We start from the raw sequence: 19,929 nt of genomic DNA on the forward strand, positions 1-19,929 counted from the left end.
ACCATAATGATACAACACCAAGTTTGCTGTAGGGTACTCATACTGCCACATAATCATAATATCTCTGCTCCAATCTCTTCTGCCCTGTGTACACAACACTTTTGTTTCTGTAAGCTCCCTGTGAATCTGTCCTGGTTGCTGAAACAGACCCTGTAACACTGAAATAATGGAGTTCAGCTGGGCACCAGCTTTGCATCTATCACACCATGCAGGAGGCGCAGAGTTGTGCATTTGACATAATCCCCTTAATCGGATTTACAAATGTGTAATAGGAAAAGATTATACATTACTAAATTTCAAGCTTCCGTATTATTAATATGCTCCTAGGAGTAAAATTCTTCTAAGAAAGCTAGAAAAGTAAGGAATAGAGTATGAACAATATCAAGGAACAGAGCTCCTAATTTAATTTTATATATTACAATTTATTTTAATTAAAAAAATACTTTTGATGAAGTGTAGCTCAAACATTTGATACTAGGTCAGTGTTTTTCTGGATTAAAATGGAAACACTTCACTCTTACACCCAAAGACACACACACACAGGGAGAGACAGACCGAGAGAGAGACAGCGCACGTGCACATTTCTCAATTAGTCCCCAGGTCAGTCAGCAGGGATCCTTCTTGGAACTGTAGGATAGCGCACCCTTCCCTAAGTCCAGTCACTCAGAGCTCAGGTATGGAACCACACTTTCTGGGAAACAGCAGTCGTTAAGATCTCCTGTGTGCCACTTCAGAGGGTACATGAGGGAATCCTGGTGCATCCTTGGTCCCCCTTCAAATGATGGTACTGTCTAAATACTGGCACAGGGAAGGGAAAATGAGTACTACTGTATTGGGCCGGTACATTCCAATGAGCACTGAACAATAGAAGCATCTAACCAAGTGTCCTAACTTCAAGCTGCACCTTGGTTCAGTAGCGGCTGGTGGTGTGAGCATGGCTGCATGATCTGGCATCCCAATGCTGCTTGTCACTGCTGGTTACAGAGAGGGAGGGGACAAGGCAGTGGGGAGCTTGGCACAGGAATGTCAGATTGGTGCGGTGCAATCACAGCATCGGAGCCAATCTCCCCTATCAATTGACAGAAACACGTGGCATTGGGAAGCCAGGCCAGTAATGCAGCCCCACTCACACTGCCCCACTATAGCTTTGGTCTCTCTCACTAGCATGTTATGCTACCTCCTCTGGGAATCACTGTTCCAGACATCTAGGTGTCTGCAAAAACATCCTCTATCATGTCTCTCACCCACTTAGACTACAGTTCGATTCATACACACTGAGCTAATGTGAATTTCTTTTCCTCATATGAACCAGGCCTTGAGGAGTTCAGTGAATCACTGATGCAGCTGGGTGTAAAATTCTCTCTGTAGGAAAAAGCATCTCATGCCTAATTTTCAAACTTGAAGCTTGACCTGGACATTATCAGTGCCCCACAGTAGAGCTCAAAAAATGCACACACACTTATGAGCTTAGGTGAGCCTTATTTAATATGAAAAAGAATGTTGACACAGCCATGAACAATGTTCAGATGCTATAGATGAGCTTTCAGCGTGACACAGAGCCTGATAAGTACCAGTCCAATTTCTAGCGCTACTTCCTGATCTATTTGCTAGACTGGTGCTGGTTTGACTTTCTCCAACATTCATGCAAAAAATCTGGCCCTTTATGGAATCCACGCTGCAAGATGAAGCAATGGTCACCAGCTTTGATAGCTTTGGAAGGCAATCTCGACAAATTCATTGAGGTTCTGCCTACCGGTCATGATGCTCAGATGCAACCTCCAGATTCAGAGGCAGCACGTAACTGAATACCAGTTGTTGGGGACTAAGAACATACAAACATGAACCTTGAAGGATCAGGCCAGAGGGAAGAATCCTGTTCTCAAAGTGGCCAACCAAATGCCTGTGGAAAGCACACAAGCAGGACCTGTATGCAACAGCCCTCAGTCCACCTGTGATTCTCAGCAACTGGTAATCAGAGGCATACTGTCTCTGACAGTACAGGTGGAACATTAGGAGGGAGCTATAGCCTTCATGCCCTACTTGTAGGTTTCTGGAGGCATTTGGTTGGCCGCTTAGGAAACTGGGTGCTGGACTTTGGTCTGATCTAGCACAGATCTTATGTTCACATCAAAAATGTTCTTGGAAATTAAGCATGCTTTGTCAATTTTTCAGCCAGAGAGATTAAAGTAGGTCTGGCATAATAAAGATTTTCTATGCTAGGTGCACAACAACTACCTTCTTTTAGTTTTGCTATGGGAATGCTCGAGTCTGCGTCATGTAACCATCACTATTCTTCAGTAAATTGTGGCTTCCTTTTCAACAGCTGTCCTCTATGGGCATCTCAAGGGCATCCCTGATTCTAATTAAAGGAACATTTCTTGTGACTCTTCCATTTACTTAGAACATACTGTGCTGCAGGCACTTTGCAGGGAGGGGTGAGGGTTAAAAGAAGAAGTTCTAAACACAAATGATTGCTTTCAGTTAAACTTGCTTCCAAACATGAGAAGCAAGCTTGCTAGAGTATTCCCATGGCAGTTTTTGCTACGACAAAAACCAGCCTATCCATACTTTATATGGTTGCTATGTTCTTAAGACTTTTCACATTGTAGCATATTCTTCACTTCAAATCATCAGCCATGTTTTACGATACAAAATTTACATCCTTTATTCAGACACCATAGCATTACACTGTTTGATCTTTTAGATCTTGCTCTGGCCAGTCTACATCCAGACAGCCCAATCAGAAGCTAATGAAGGAGTGCTAACAACCTTAATGGAAACAGTGTTCAAGTGTGGGCTGTTCTTCACTATTTATCTACTATATTGGTATATTGATTTTCAACAAAAATGGCTCTCAAAGCAGTCCAAAACAATAGTTGATCTATAGGCAGATACTATTCTCAAAATATAATTTAGAAGTCTATTAAAAACCAATCTGAACTATTTATTATTAGATTAAACTTTAATTCAGACAGGTGAGGTGGATTAAGGAAACAGGAAAAACCCTGTTGAGAAAGCTACACTTAACAAAATAACGAAGAAGAAGACTATAGCAGACACCTAGCAAATGTAGCAGAATCTCTACTCTAAGCATAAATATGGGCTCTGACTCAACTTGGACCAGTGGCACTGGAGGTAGAGATGCTGTAAACTGATCAGCATCATGACCAAGCCCAAGCCAGAAACTCTTGGATCAGGGGCCCTTCAATCAATCAGGATATCTGGAGTTTTCACCCCCCCTGAGGAATTGACAGCCTCCATGTTAGAGGGCCTGTACACCCAAATTGGCCTGTTAATATAAAATTGCAACACCAAAATCCAAAGAAAGAAGAAGAAAGAAAGGTGGGATATAAATGGAATACAAACCAACCAACCAACCAACCAGGAAGTAGGAAAATGCATGCTGCTCCATTTTAGAGTACTAAGTAAGAAATATACACCCATGTCCCCAAGAGATGGTTGGTGGTTCTAGCAACCTACAGAAATGGATTAATCTCAAGAGACTTAAAAAGGTAGCCTTGACTTGGAATGGAAAACCTGTTCCACACAAAAGCACATGGCTGCTAAAACCAAGTTTAGGAGGAGGATGGGGACAGGAAGATCCATGTTTTGCAACTCAGATTGCTCGATCAGAGAGGCAATATGTCTCACTGCCTACAACAGAACAACTTCTTTCAAGCCTAATTTCAGAGAGGGGAGAGACGATGGTAGGGTACCCAATAGACAACAGAGTAAGCCTCTGAGGGCACACATGCAGCAACTGCGGAGCACACAGTCTCCAAACAATGAGAAAAGAAATCAAATGAAATGTACACAAAACACAAGTTGGATGGGGCAGAAATTGTTAGAATTCCTGCTCCATGAGTGCAGTCATGGGATTTTTGTCTATTACATGATGGTATATTTTTAACTCCACAAAGTGGGAAGTGACGGAGACAGGATGTTTGTGTTACTGTATTCCATGAAGTGGGACTATTGTCCTTTGTTCTTTTTCTCTTTGCTGTCTGATGCTAGAGAGAGAGGGAGCCATGTAGCAGTGCTCCGTGTGTGTTTATATGTAAATAAAGTAGATTAGCCAAAATGCTGAGTTGCTGAGGTCTGTTATGCATGATGCGCAAACTCAGCGGATCCCTAAGTGTGCCGGCGTCGGTTGGCATTGGTTACTGTGATGTTTGGGCAGAAGAAAGATTTTGAAGCTCCTGAATGAACGACCAGAAGGGAGAGAACATGCCAGTTGGGCATGTGTCTCTGCCAGGATCCTACTGGAGTGTAGGCCGAGCTCCTGGCAGAAATGTGCTCAAGTTCTGCTATGGGAAGCTGTGAGAACAGGATGTTGGACTACATGGGCCCTTGGCCTGATCCTGAAGGTTCTTATGGTCTTAAGATTGGCTTATTGGAATCTCTTACTTTAAGAAAGGTAGCTAGATAGGCACTTCCAAAGCAGAGAGATGCACAACTCTCAATTTTTTTAAAAAAAAAACAAAAATAAATTCACAAACTGTTATTTGTAACTAACTGAGATTATGCCTGTGTGTACAATTTATTTCACTATAAACTAATACACATCCATTTCTAATCTATCGCAAACAAAAAGTACTCTGTTTCTATTTTCTGCAAACTCTCTTCCCCTTCCACTGAAGTTAATCCCCCTACAATTGTTTACATTATCACACCATTTGCACACAACTTTCAATATACGGCAGAAGAATGATTCAGGGCCCCCTGGGAGCCAATTTATAATTCAGGCTTCTCCTAGTGTTACATTCTTCTGAGGAAGTATTCTTCACTTAGACAAAGAAGAAAGAACAAATAATCTTTGGAAGCATTAAAAAAATGCAACATTACATACAAAATTACATAGATTATCAATCATGAAGGAAAAATCAAATGGTTTTTTTATCACCGACTACTGACAATCATACCTATTATAGACATTTCTTTTAAATGGACTGAGGAAAAAGGCACAATATTTTTTATGTGTAGATCTCATCGTCTGTGTGTATTCAGTAAAACTTTGTTGGAGAGCTGTTTTCTTCGCAGCTATGTATTGATCCGTGCTATCTAAACAACGAGGTTTAGATTAACAGAATTTGACTACCACGTGTGATTTTTAAAAGCTCAGACTGGACAGGGTAATTTTTTAAAACATATATACAGTACAAAAGTAATCCATTTAACACCACATGAATAAAGTGCAACATCACATGTATGAACTGATTTGAAGACATTACCAGCATCATTGCCAACAGCTACCATTAAATGGAGACACATTTCAGGTGCTACAGACTAAACAAGTGCAATTTGTGGAGTTCAAGTACTCAAGATGGGAGACATGTAAAATATATAGGAAGAGTTTAATATGTCCATGAAATTGCCTTGTTTTCACTGACTGACCAAAAAGTGTTATTAACACAATAGTAAGTCAGGTTAGGTACAGAGGAGTTAGAACGTGAAGTTCTCCAGAAGTCAGTATTGACTCACCACTGTATATGTCAGTGTGATTTCGAAAGGACGTTTCATTATGGGGGTGCTCTGTAATAAACAAAAGAACGTGAGCGTACCAAAGGCAACAAAGCATGCACTGAGTAACAAAAGACGAAATGGAGAGGAGGTGTACAAAAGGAAAAGAACACACACACACACAACAGAAATTATAAAAAAGCAAAAAGCAAAATAAAAAAGAGGCAATGACATACACATAACATCCAAAAAAAAAACTTCAGCACAATTTGGAAAGAAACAAAGAACACAGCAACGGAAGACAGCAATTGAAGAAGACTGCTTTTTTCTATGAAATGCAAAATTATGAACTAAAAAAACCCAACACGCATTAACACAAAATCAAATATGTTCAGATGCGTTCCAAAAACATATGGATTTTTAAGTTTGACTTTTAAAATGCCAGGAAATAATCAAAACATTTTAATTATTATTATCAATAACTTTGTTAACATCCAGCTCTACTTTTGGAAAGAACAATTAGTTTGTCATCAGATTTGTAAAAAGAAAAAAGATAAAGAATGCATTCCTGATATTTGTTCCAAGGGTACAAGATGGATTACTTTCAGCTTTAACAATGAAAAAACAAGTTATAAAAGTATAAGAAAAACAACTGGGGTTTTAATAGATCATGGAAGCATTATTAGAATGAACTGCCTTTCATCTTTTAAAGAAAAGAAAGCGATAAGCACATTAGAAATAACCCAATAGCAACAGCAGGCTTGCAGATAAACCCACAAAGGTTACGGGACAGCATTTTTTAAAAAAACAACAAACAAACTGGACTACGAAGATGCTGCTGAGCACCAGCATTCCGCCAAGCATGGCTTGGTATATATTATCCTCAAAATGGACACTTAGACCTGCTGAAGCACCCCAAATATTATGTCCTCATTCACCTCTTACAAGGTGTGTGTGGGGGGGAGACTACTTGTAAGTCTTCATTACTATAACACTGAAAATGGCATAAATGCAGAGAAACTTTAATGTACCTCACCGATGTCACTCTCCAAACCCAATACCACCCATTTCATGAAATTCCATGACTCCATTTAGGATTTACATAAGAAATTACATAAGAAAAAAATGGCCATATATTTTAAACCACCTTTATTAGTCTAAGATTTGCTAAAATTGTCAGGTTTAAGTCTGACAGCATACCACAGCATACTAAAAGCCATGTAGATAAATAAGGACCTAGGACACTTTGAGAAGCAAAGTACGTTTGAACACAAAAGTGATCACTTACGTTAGGAAAAAATGAATTTTTTAAAAGGGCTAATCCGCTTTAACCTTAAACATTAAGGCTACACTCATGGGCTTTGTTTGCTCATCATGCTAACCCTTAAACTAGGGGTGGCCAAATTGTTGTCCTCTAGATATTGTTAGACTACAACGTTCATCATCCCTGATGTCTCGACAAGCTGGCTGGGGATGAGAGTTGGAGTCTACAACATCTGGAGAGCCACAGATTAGCAACCCCTTCCATAAACCATGTTTTACCATGGACGAACAGCACAATAACACACTCTGCCAGATCCTTCCCACTTCGTTCCACCTCTGTCAGGAGCAACAAACATGTCCCCTTGGAGTTAGTGTGTTGCCAAAACCTATAATTGTGGCTTGTTTCCCCATAAGCAAACCACATCTAGAAACCAAGATTTATTCTTGGCTTGCTGATCATTGTGCATTTAGAGAGAAACAAGCCACAAACCTGATTTGGACAACATGGTAAACCAAGGACTGTGGCTGTTCCTGCTCCTGCTAGGTGGTGGTGCAAAACAAAAATGATCTGGCAGTGTCCATGAGGATACTGTCTGTTCACAGTAAGCCATAGTTTATGGATCGCTGTGATGTGTGAAAAAGGCCACTAGCTTTTTAAGGATTAGGACAACCCAAGTCTATTTTGTCTAAACTAGGCTTGGTAAGAAGTGGAATGACTACTATTCTGTATTTCCAAAAGAAGATCAATGTTCTGATCCTCAACACATTTGGAAGTAAATACTACTGATTTCAAGTTAGTGTGTCTAGCATTACAGCCTCTTTACTTCCCTTTCTGATGAGAAAATTAATCATCATAGCAAAGCAATAACTTCTGTGGATTGAGCACTTATACAAAACAAAATACTGAACAAGTATCCAGATTTGAAACAAAAACAGATCACCGAACAACGTGCCACACAGAAAGGCAGTTCAGTTCCTTTGAATATAAGATGAAATCTATTTTACATAGAGGAAGAAAGTGGTCCTCTATCGAAAGGGTATCTAGGGAGGAAATGTGCACACAGTTTCCAAGTGAATATGTAAGAACAAGATGCCTGGAGACATACAGTACTCTTAATGAGCCTTCCAAGGAGCCACTTGTAACCTAGGGGTCACTAGGTAAAGGGCCAAGACAACCATAGCATACAAATTAAGGGTTACCCATTACATACAACTTACTGCAAACTCTATTTGTCTAAACTGTTTAATATTTAAATTTCTTAAGTGGTATCATAAAAACAGAAACTTAGCAACAACCAAGTCCAGTCTCAGGGATCAGGGAAAGCAAGGGTGGAAGATGCATTGTACAAGACCATCTGAAGCAACTGTTGGGCAAAAGGAAGGGTACGCCAGAGGGCAGAAAATATCCAAGTGATAATTCTGTACGGTGTGGTGTTACAAGTAAACCTTTACCAGATGATCCACATGATTGTACAGGTCTTTTTAGGGACAGGCAGTCCTTCAGATAACCTAGTCCCAAGTTGTTCAAGGTTTTATGTGTTAGTAACAAGAACTTGACATTCCTCTAGTTCCTTTGTTTCAACATTCTTCCGTTAGATCAATAGGTGACAGGAGAAAACCTGCCTGCAGGGCCATCAGTTAAGCATGGCTTCTAACACAGAAGGCGGTGAGCTGTGTTCAGAAGCTGGAAGAGCAGCAGGGCTCCATCTACACTGCTGCATGGGTCACTTCTGGGTAGGTGGGGTCCATGCCACTTTTCAGTCACTTGACATCACTACGATGTTGTGACCCATTTTTCATTTGTAGTACAGCCAGTCTTGGGAAATGGCCAAATTGGGGCCCATGCTGGGCCTAAATAGGCTTGCAGGCTGAATATTCCCCATGCCTGCTATATAGAATTAACACCAAGGTCTTGTTTGCCAGTCGTGGAAAGCCATAATTAATGGCATGCCATGAGCTTTTCTCCCCTAGTGTGAGTGGACGCAACAAGTTAAAATCCTCATTTTAATGTTATAGCTGAAACTGAGATTGCACTTTGTTTTGCTCAGACAAATCTGGAAGCTAAGAACAAACCTTGACTTCAGATTGTGGTATGTTTGGGGCAAAACGAACCATGATCCCTGCTCTGGACATAATGCTAAGCCATGGCTCATATAGTTTATTGTTTCCATTCATGCTAGGGAAGGAAAAGGGGAATGAGTGTATCTCAGTGTAGAGCATCTGCTTTGCATGCAGACGGCCTACGTTCAAACCCTGGCAGCTCCATTTAGCAGATGACAGAAAAACCTCCTTCTCCCTGAGACCTTGAAGAGCTGCTGGCAGTTAGTAAACAATACTGATCTAGATGGACAAATAGATTGGATATAAAGTAGGTTCCTGTCATCTTTCTGTCTGCAGAGGAATCTACTTCAGTGACACCTCCCAGCTTACCAGGTTCTGTACTCATTTCCCTCCATGACTAGAGTGCCCAGCACTGGAGATATCCAGCTGCCTCTTGACAACCCTTGCAAGGACAGAATCCAAGACAAATGCATCAATTGCCTCATAGTCTATCCAGCCCTGAAGGGAGAGATCCGGAAAGTTCCAAGTGTTTGCAACCTCACAATCAACTGCTAGCACAAAAACACATTTCTTCTGCTAGGGTTTCATGGCAGCAGTTTCAAAAGTAACAGAGGTTAAGACTTAATGCCCTGAGAGAGAGGAAGAGAGGCCTAGGCAATGAAGAATCATCTGCTGGCCAAAAGAGCAATGTGGTTCTTAACTTCAACTGACATGTCTCTAGGAATTAAGTGCAAAAGGCCATATCCTCATACAGCGCTGATACGACAGACTAAGGAGTATGCATGCCTTCCTAAATGCCACTTAAAAACTGGGCTGATTAGTACCAATTGGCTGTAGTGATGACTAATGACGGAAGGATCTGCAAACTTTGGTTTTCTCATTTTCCTATTCCTAAATTCAGTTCTCCAATTTTTTGCACCTATTGACAGATTTCTAGAGGAAATCCTCACAAAAATTCCCCAGCATCCTAACACATTTTTGCAAGCAATTTCCCCAATATAATGCATTTCTCTATATTATTTGGATGAATATATTGATTTTTATGCACACTTCCCCCTAATATATACATTTTTGTAAACACTGTTGATGAACTACATCACTAAATTCAGATAAGTGCAAATTTTGAGGGATGGTTGTGTTTCAGTCCTCATATTGTTTCAGAAAGTGCAAATTAGAGAGATTCGGCTTTAAATGCTAACTGAATTGAATTCCACACCATTCCTAGTGATAGCTGATGTCACTGAATTCAAACATCCCAATGAATATTTCACTTCAATTATATATTTCTCTTGTTATATTTGTGTATTTCCCAAGTTCATTAATCCTTGGTTTCCTTTTCTTAGAAACAAAGAAAACATTTGTCAAAGAAGCACACACCTCTTCTTTCTTACAGATGAATAGATTTAGTCCTTTATTATTATATCTATGTTATTTGGCATCTAGCTGTGTAACCACACTGAGAGGCTACTTTTGTAGGCTGGAGTTTATAGTAATCTTTTCCTCTACGCTCTCAATACTGTAACACTTAATAGGGTCAGGAATGGCTCCAAACTTTCCTTCACTAAAATAGTGAGTGAGTGAGTGAGTGAGTGAGTGAGTGAATGAATAAATAAATAAATAAATAAACTCTAAATAAAATGAATGAGAAGTGGGATGTACCCCACCAGCAAGCCACTGACTTTCAATCATTTAAGATATTCCCTGTCCTAGAATTAGTATGCTGCCATCTTTCCTCCTTGCTCCTTTAATATATATCAATTTCATGAGAGGCAATTCAAATGTTCCAAGTTTGATATGGTCTGCTCAACTTGCAAGTGTTGCTGCGGCAGCAAAACGATGTAGCAGTCAGTAGAGGGTTAAGAAGAATGTTAGTTTGTAGCCTGCTGATCTCTATTTCCCCCTCGCTTATTAAAGTAGCAAGAATGAAATCTAATCATGCTCTTCCCTCCATCCTTAGAGAAAATGCTCTTTGATGGGTTGAAACTGAGGTCATCCTGAAAGTAGGCAGAAGATGCCAATGCAGTTGCTTCCGCTCTGCAGGACATCCTACCCATGGAGACTGTTAGAGAATGCTTATTATTATCAATAATTCAGGCCTCTTCTGTGTGTCTTTTGGGTTGACTGTGGGTATGGCGCATGCTTCTGGCCTCCATGTTTTCATGTTCTCCCCACCCCATTTGGCATACAATGGTCTAAATAATTCAGATGTCATTGCAATCAGAATGAAGCATGCCCTCAAAAGACATCCCCAGACCTAAGCGAGCAGTAATAAGAAGCTGTGCAAGAAGAAGAAAAGAAGAAGCAGGGAATGATTTCGATTTTAAGCTGGGGGACACACCTGTCACTGGAATAGAAGAACATTCAAATCAGTGAGGATTCAAATATAATAAATGAGAAAGCAAGCAGCAAGTTCACTTCGCTCTCTCCTTACACAGTTCCAAGTGTGACCTGTTGACTTCTATGGGGAATAGATCCATAGTTGATGCCATGCAAAGTGGGCTGGCAGTGATGTTTTCTGGTGTGCCCAGCGCTGCTTACCTCAAAGCATGCATAAGTGACATCCTGGGTGGACCAGAAATGCCCTGAGTGCCACTCATTGCACTAGAAGCAATAGGAGGAGTGATTGACAACATGGCTTGGCTGAAGCTAAATACAATGCACACTGCTAATGCACATTTCCCTTATAAATTACTAAACATTCTGAGATGGTTAAAGCTTTGGAAATACTGGACAAGGTTATATTGGCTCAGTAAGGAGGGGGAATGTACACAGATCTTTTAAAACAAGAAAGTTTTTTTAAAAAATACATCACCACCACTACACAAACTCCAATAAGAGGCCACAGTAGGATATCTAAAATGATCCAACATGCCATAGAACACTCCATTAGCACAATTGGCCTGCACATCCTTTTGTGAACATTGTGGAACACTGTTGATGCAAACAGGGAAGGATGAACTAAAAAAATCAAACAAGTCATATGAGCAACCTTTAAAAAAATGATCTCTTGAATTTACTTGCTGTTTGATCATAGATATCCAAGCATTTAGTCAATGACCCCTTTAAAACACTGGGTGATATTCAACTATGTTTTACTCAGAGTAGACCCATTGAAATTAATCTTCATGACTAAATTAGATCCATTAATTGCAATAGATGTGCTCTTCAACTGAATCCAACCCAGTAACCAAACCAGAGAAAACAGCAGTATATCATTTTAAAAAAGCACATACAAACAAGTCCTGCTGCCAGAATGCTTGCTATCTAAAATCTTAGGTATTCAAACACAAAGAATTATATCCAAACCACGTTACAAAATGGCTGATTCAGATATCCAAACAGATATCCTTCCTTGTTTGTGTTTTGCTGTTTGGCAGCAATTATTTTGGGCAGGAGAGAGTTTTCCCCTTGTTTGGCTTTTGCTGATTGGCTGCAGCAGTTTTAGGCAGGAGGCACGGAGGGAGAAAGCATGGAATATAAATGCTCCCATAGGAAAATAATGGAAATCATCAGCTTGTTATGCGAACACGCACCCAACAAACGATTTCTTGGGAACACATTGTATTCAGAAAGCAGGACCTGCGTGTATGTGAAAAATATGTGGACACATGCTAGAACCTGTTATGCTGATATGTCAGCTGATGTCTCTGATGTTTACATTCCTCACAGATAAATAAGACACTATATGCCCAATAAGTAGAACTGTCTTCAAAATGCATTTTAAACCTCCAAAATTCATGTAAGCTGTCTTGATCTTCTTGGGGGAAGGACAGAGCACCAATGTGTTAAATAAAGCATTTTCACGCCTCTAAGAACATGTAGCAAAAGACCCTCTCATAACTCAAGGAATGTTACAAAAACTGCCATGTTTGTAAGGAGACGGTTTCTCTGACTGACTGTTGCCAGCACAGCAGGGATTGTGCTCATGAAGTTCCAGCCAAGCTGATCATAGTAAATACTTACTGGTCATGACTTTGAGGGTATAAGGGTTTTTCTGCTGGATGGTGTGGGTGAAGGCAAAGCGAGCATTACAGCTGTAGTCAGTCAGGGCATCCTCCTGCATGACATTGGAGAAATACAAGTCACCATTCTGTCCTTGGGAGACACGCTTGTCTTGGTGGATTGACTCCATGGCTGTAAGAAAGAACAATAAATCTTATTGGAACTCACTGCTCTGCACCTTTGTAATGGATAGAACTAGTGGCAATTATCTACTAGCCCCAGCAACCTGGAAAATACATAAATTGATTACTTCCAGCTAGCATTGGACAGCAGAACTCAATTCAAGACATTTCCGATAATCCAAGCTAGGTACTTCAAATTCTTACTATGGGTGAAAAGCAACACAAAGAACCAATTTTGCTTTCTTGCTTAGTTAACAGAACTGTTATGCCACCTGCCAATAGGACAGTTTTCCACGCAGTTCCCCAAAGGATAATAGAAACAATAAAATCGTATGACAATATGTGTGTTCAGTGACACACATGAGAAAATCCACATAGCATGCTGCTATAAAGATTAGTTACTTTGTAAATATGACCAGCTGACACAGTCAGTTTACCCCATACACGTACAGTCCACATGGAAGAGGAAATATTTAGATTGAGAAGGTAGGTCTCAAATTTATTATGCAAACCAGCTCTCTCCAAGAGCTGCAGCCAGGGACATCCCAACAGCAGAGCAATGAGAGTGATAGCTTAGAACAGCATTTTTTAAGGGCATTAAGGAAGCAGTGTGCAATATGAGAAGTGCATCTCAGAATCCTCTTCGATACTTAATGAGATCCTGGGGTGAGCTCTGGAGGAGTATAACCCAGCTGAGGTCGTGGGCTATCTCTGGCTGAAGCTCCATCTTCTTTTGTATATTAACAAGCAACAGATATTGAATGTACCACAACCAGATTCTTTTCATTTCAGTGTTGACAACATGAGAGTGTGGAAAGGCGGAAAAGGTCACTCCTTTGCAGTTGTGCCATAATACTACCGAGCCCCATGAATGGTCAGTATAGACAAGGGAAACAGTAGCATCACCGAGACCAGCCTAAACCATTACACTCATGTCCTGTTAGGGAACCCTCTTCTTTTCCAAGTACAGTTCTAGCCTGCTAGCCAGTGTGAAGACTTACAGCTGCTCATCCAGAAGATAGCCGGAGGCGGCAGTCCAGGAGGGGGATTGCATGCCAAGATAAGATGAGCACCTTCATGAACCTCTTGAATGTCTAAGTTTTCCTTTGGCCACAAGGGAGACTCTGCAAATAAAAATGTCACAAAAGAAATTACATGCATACATCAAAAGGTACATGGTGGTAATTTTTGAAACTGCTCCATAGAGGAGTCACCATCTCACTGTGCTTCCCGCACTTTATCTGGCTCTGCCGTCTAAAGCAGAGGTGGGGAACCTTTTCCATTCCAAGTGCTGCATAACCTTCTGGGAGCTGCATGCCAATGGTGGGTGGGAATAAAACCATAGTCACACCCCTTTCACACACAGGGATACATATCTTCTTCCCAACACAAGATCCATCCACATTATTTAATCCTCTTCCCCTTTTGTCAATACCAAAATTTATTCCAACTTTATACTAGCCTATACTTTACACTGCTCTGGCTTATGCAATATTAATTTTCTATTTTAATATTTTAATGTTTCAATATTTTAATGTTGTATTTTAATCTTGTTTTTAAGTTGTATTCATTCGACTTGTTTTTATTATTGCTTGGGTTTTTTAATAATATTTATTACTTTTATAGATTAAAAAAAGAGAAAAGAAAAACAGAAAAGAAGACAAAGGAGGAAAAACAAAAAGGGGAAAAAACCCCAATACAATACAATATATAGACAATGCAAAACACAACCTAAACTCAAGACTAAACACATTAAACTAAACTAAACAAACCCCACTCCCTAACCTTAACCCTAAATAAAACAAAACAAAAACAATTTAAAAACATACATCATCCCTTTTCCATACTCTATCTTTCATTCCCTTGTTTCCTCGACCTCCTCTCACCTCCCTTTTTGTATTCCATTTCTATTAATTGTTTCAGCAAATCCTTTCCATCTTTCTCCATTTTCTATCATATTGTAAATAACGTATTTTTTAACCTTATTTTCCATTAAAACTAAAATACTTATATATGCTTAGCTCCTTATAACATTTCTGCTAAGCCCCCCAAAAAATCATTCCACCATTTTTCTATCACTCATTAGTTTTACCATATGTCTATATATAAACTTTAAATTTTCCAATATTCTTCCACCATCTCCTCTCCCTGGTTTCGGATTCTGCCAGTCCTTTCCGTCAACCCATAAAGTCCATCAACCTGGTGATGTTATGTCCGAGGCTCTTAACTCTTTTCTAAGTCCCTTCTGCAGGTCTTCTTCATTTTCTTTAATGCTAAAGAGCAAATCTCGGGGAAACTCCAACCTATCAATACTTTTCTTCCTTCTGAACAGATCAGCCAAATTTCCAAAATTGAAGCTACAGTCCATAAAGTATTTCAGGGCATATTTCAAGATTCCTCCAAATCCAAAGGCCCCCAAAACTTCAACCTCCTCCAAGCCCAAGTCCATGTCCCAAAAGTCAGTTAATCCCTGCATAGAGGGATCTTTTCAACTTTCCTTCTTTAGTCCAAGCCGGGATCCATTCCTCAAAGTCTGACTTTTCCTAGATTCAATCATAAATGCCTCAACTTATAGTCCTCAATTTGCTTCTGTAAAGCCATGGATCCCGCTTGTATTACTTGTTCAACAACAGCAGCTTTCTCCTTCTCCTCCTTCTCCTCTACCATTTGTCCTGCCAAAATGGATTCCTGTACCAAGTCCTGAATTATTTCTGTGTTGGTGTTCGCTTTTTGACTCAAATTAGTCACTTTCTGTTCCAAATTATCAACTTTAAAAGTCATGTCATCCATCTTATTGTGAAGCTGTCCCAGCAAACTGCTTATCTTACATAAAACAGTCACAATGGCCTCTCCTGACAACATTTTTAAATGGTCCAAGGTCAATCTCTGGTTCTCAGAATCCTTGTCTGCAGCTGGAAATCCCCCAGTTACACTCCTGTGACAGTTTCAAAAGCTCCCTCTAGAGGGAAACAGTCTCCACTTGTATCAGTTCTTTCAGGCACAACTCAAGCATTAAAGATATTTTCAATTTTCAGTTACTTTTCCTCCTTTTTAAACGCAGAAGAGGACAATGGAAACAGTATCTTACTCTTATTTAGCTAGCTGTCAAATCCGTTCTGCCAATGCACTCTCTCCAAACGTCATCTGGCAGCCCGTTCCCAGGTTCAGAGCAGTGGTAATTTGGTTTTTTACTCTCTCCTGCAGGCTCACTAGGTCCAAAATTTCCCCCTCTTCTCCTGCTTCCAAGGGGTTTTTTGTATTTTAAACTGATGGAAATTTAATCCTTTGCCAAGAGCTTTCAAAGACTTTAGCTTGTAACGTCTTTGCTTCAGTCTATTTACAAAAGTGGAAGGCGGACTTCCTGTTTATGACCTTCCCGCTTCAGTGCCAAATTAAGATATTTAAAAATCCAATTTTCCGTTCTACTCACGGGTATTTGTTTAAATCCAATTGTCCACAGGAAAAAGTCAGCACTCTCCGGCAACAGCAATGCGGCTTCACTCCGTGAAAGAAGCATTCGATTCAAAGCACCGTGTCACTCACACCATGTCGCTCCGGATCCCCCAAACAGGGTTTCCCCGTGAGTAGGGGAGGCGCAAAAGGTGCCAGCCGAATCCCAGGTTCACAAGCTTCTCCCGCTTGTGATTTCAATGGGTCTCCACCTTCACCGTGGCGGTCAGACCCTGTTTTTCATGGAGCAAGTTCCTCCCGAACGGAGGAGCTCCGCCATTGCCGGAGGCGCCAACCCAGAAGTCCATTTTTATTATTGCTTGTTAGCCACCCTGAGCCCGGCCTTGGCTGGGGAGGGCAGGGTATAAATAAAATTATTATTATTATTATTATTATTATTATTATTATTATTATTATTATATCACTTAAACGCAGATTTTGGCTTTCTCAGAGAAACAACTGTGGAATAATTTTGGTGTCCAGAAAAATTATGATTGTCAAGAATAAGATATATACTTCCTTGGTACCTAGCAGAGAGTCTCCTTCAGAATCTCACCCATGGATCACCCCTGAAAAATCCTAGTATAAAGGATGTGTATGTTTTTTTTAAAAATCAACCTTTGAAGAAAGCAAGCAGAAACATTACTCTTGACCAATAAGGAAATTTGTGAGTAACTTGGGAACAAGCAGGGAAGTAGTGACTTAGGTGTTATAAATAACAAATTACAGAACGGCAACGAAGATAAAGCACTGATTCTCTGAGTTGCTGTGATGGATGGTGACTTCTGCAATTTTGTAAAGTGGAACCTTGGAGCATGAACATAATCTGTTCCGGAAGACCGTTTGACTTCTGAAATGATCTGAGTTCTAAGGTGTGGCTTCCTACTGGCTGACAGCTGGTTTTTGCACAGCAGAAGCCAGCTTGGACATTCGTGTTCTGAGGAATGTTTGAAAACCGGAGCACTTACCACCGGGTTTTCGGCATTTGAGAGCTGAAACATTCAAAAACAGAGTTATTCGAGTTCCTAGGTTCCACTGTATTAATTTTGAATGCTTTTTAGCTAGACACTGGAACTGGACTCTAACAGACTGCACATTAACAATTCTCAAATACAAAAAGCCCTTGCAAACACAAATGACACAGTGTATAAGGTTCTAAAATAATAAGGTTTCTAATAGTGTCATAATTATACTCACTTGAAACCTGCAGAAAGATTTTGTTGGAGATGGCTGTCCCCAAGTCATTCCGAGCAAAACACTGAAATTCCCCTTCATAATCTTCTGGCCTGCCACCACTACGGAAGTCAACATCCAGTGTACCTGATGACCAATGTCTCATGCTTACTCTTGGGTCCTTTGCAACATTGAAGAACTTTCCATTTCGCGTCCATAAAAATCTATAAAAATAGTTACATCAAAGAGACAATTACCTTCTTTGCACAGGAAGAGCTTTATCCAATACTGCATGGTTTACATGTTATTTTGGATCCATTAACCCTTAATGCATTCATGAGTTGTATTTCTCTATTCTACTTTCTAGGAGAAGCCTAATGCAAATATATTAGCATATTTCCCTTGTTGTTATCGGTATGGGAGAGGAAATAAAGTGGTCAAATAATTTACACAGAATAGCCATCAGGTGGCATTTGCAAGTCATTTTTTGAAAGGCATCCAGTTACCAGGGCTATAGCAGAACTTTTGTGATACAAACTCCTCTAAGCTACTCCAGAGATAATTTGCTATGGGTATTCCTACAGTGGTCCAATACATGCAATTTAATGAATGACATCTGAGCCATTCAACAAAAAACCCTTGCATTCAAGAGACGGTGCATGCTTACACTCACCATGAAAGGCTGCCAGAATAGCAGTGCTATTCTGACCCACAGTCAGGTGTGGGCTTAGCCACTGCTTTGATTATAAGCACCTGTTTTGTTATACCACTCTGAGCTCCACAATGAATGGGTAGAATTCAAACCTAACAAATAAATTAGAACTGCACTCACGTGGGAGTGGGGTTCCCTTTTGCTTCACACTCAATGAAGATGTTGTCCCTCGGATCTACAATATAATCCTTCACAGACTGCTTTGTAATAGTAGGGGGTTGAGGCACTGTAAAGTATACGCAAGAGCGACAGAGAAAGAGAGAATAAATAGGAGGCAAAGGAAGACATTCTCACTTATTGCCATTTGAAACGCAAATTAATAAGAGCAAGTGCTCTTTCCAACATTATCCATGCCTCGTGGTTTTTTGTTTTGTTTTACAAACAAAGACCCTTTACAAATTGAAGTATGAACTCCACAGTCCATATATTCTAAAGAAATGCAAGCTTGTCGTATTTGCAGCACATCATCAGTTCTCTCTGCACTGTTTTTGCCTTCCTGCTTGTGAAAGGCAAGGAGCACAATCCACCGATGTTTCTAGCCTGCAAGCCCTATCAAAATGAATATGAGCTGAGCAAAGGCGATCTTCTCAATGGCTTGCACCCAAGGTCAGATTAAAATGGAAGCTGCTATTGTTATTATAATTATTCATATCACACCATTCATCACAAGATCCATGGGCAGGTACTGATTAACTGAACTACAAAAACAGACAAAGCACATTAAAAGCAGAAATCACAATTCAATAAAAAGCACATTCCATCTTTTCACACTACAATACAGAGAAGATGCTTTAAATATTCAGAAAGCCCAGAGAAAGAGAAATATTTCCAACAGGCACAGAAGATGCACAATGGTGGTGCTAGCCACATCTCAGGTGGAGGACGTTCTATAGCCACGATGTCATTGCCAAAATTAGCTGCCGGATAAGACATAAACCCATGAATTTCAGTAGATGATGGTATTACAAGAGAGGCCCCAGAAAATCTCAGAGCGTGGGCAGGTCATAGAGGGAGAGATGGTCCTACAGGAAACCAGGTCCTAAGGCATTCAGAACTTTTTATGTCAACATCATAACCTCAAATTGGGCTTGGTAGTAAATAGACAGCCAGTACAGATTGTTGTGATCCGATGCAATATAGTCTTGAGCAGTCAAAACCCATGAGTGGCTGTGATTTGCATCAGCAGCAATCTCTGAACAGTCTCCAAGGGCATCCCTACATAGAACACATCAGAAACAGCTATAGTAGGTGAACTGGCCACAGCTGGATAAAGGCACTCCATGCCAATGAGACTATTTGGGTCTCTTGTGGCATGGAACAATCAAGAACCTCCTTCCTCGACTCAAATACTTCCCTAAGACAGTGGCTTGTACAGACTATATTTTCGAGCCTCTACCTTCCTTTGTAGGTGAAAGTATTTTTCCTGATGCAAAGCCACACATGAACTCCTCACAGTTTAAATTCGAACACCATTTCCTCTGCATGACTGAATGGAGCTAGAGGTTCTAGGGGTTTTCCTAACCCTCTGGAGCTGATTTAGGGAGGCCATGAGCTGCGCACAGTGGGAGGGGGAAATGTTCAATTGTGCAAGTGTAAATCCTTCTACTGGTGGGACACATTAGTTGGATACAGCCCAGAGTCTGGCAGCCTGACAGCATGGACTAACAGCATGGACAGTTTACTCTT

At 40.3% G+C, this 19,929-nt stretch overlaps 1 protein-coding gene across 22 annotated transcripts in view; it reads right to left on the reverse strand.

The window, feature by feature from the left end:
- The window catches only part of NFASC (neurofascin), a 176,394-nt gene that overhangs the window by 72,903 nt on the left and 83,562 nt on the right, over nt 1-19,929 (reverse strand). For 21 of the 22 annotated variants that reach the window (XR_014527469.1, XR_014527470.1, XM_083508758.1 and 18 more), the window contains 4 exons: nt 18,364-18,469; nt 17,556-17,755; nt 13,910-14,032; nt 12,748-12,918 (listed from right to left, as the gene is read on the reverse strand). Coding sequence is in view for 20 of the 22 variants with exons in the window: in XM_083508758.1 (XP_083364884.1) it covers nt 12,748-12,918; nt 13,910-14,032; nt 17,556-17,755; nt 18,364-18,469 (600 nt within the window). In the remaining 2 variants the exon portion in view is untranslated. Of the gene's footprint in view, nt 1-5,481; nt 5,533-12,747; nt 12,919-13,909; nt 14,033-17,555; nt 17,756-18,363; nt 18,470-19,929 lie in introns of all 22 variants that reach the window. The other variant, XM_083508766.1, reaches the window with a different exon arrangement.

Source organism: Podarcis liolepis (genome assembly GCF_965112155.1).
Source record: "Podarcis liolepis genome assembly, chromosome: 6".
Taxonomy (NCBI): domain Eukaryota; kingdom Metazoa; phylum Chordata; class Lepidosauria; order Squamata; family Lacertidae; genus Podarcis; species Podarcis liolepis.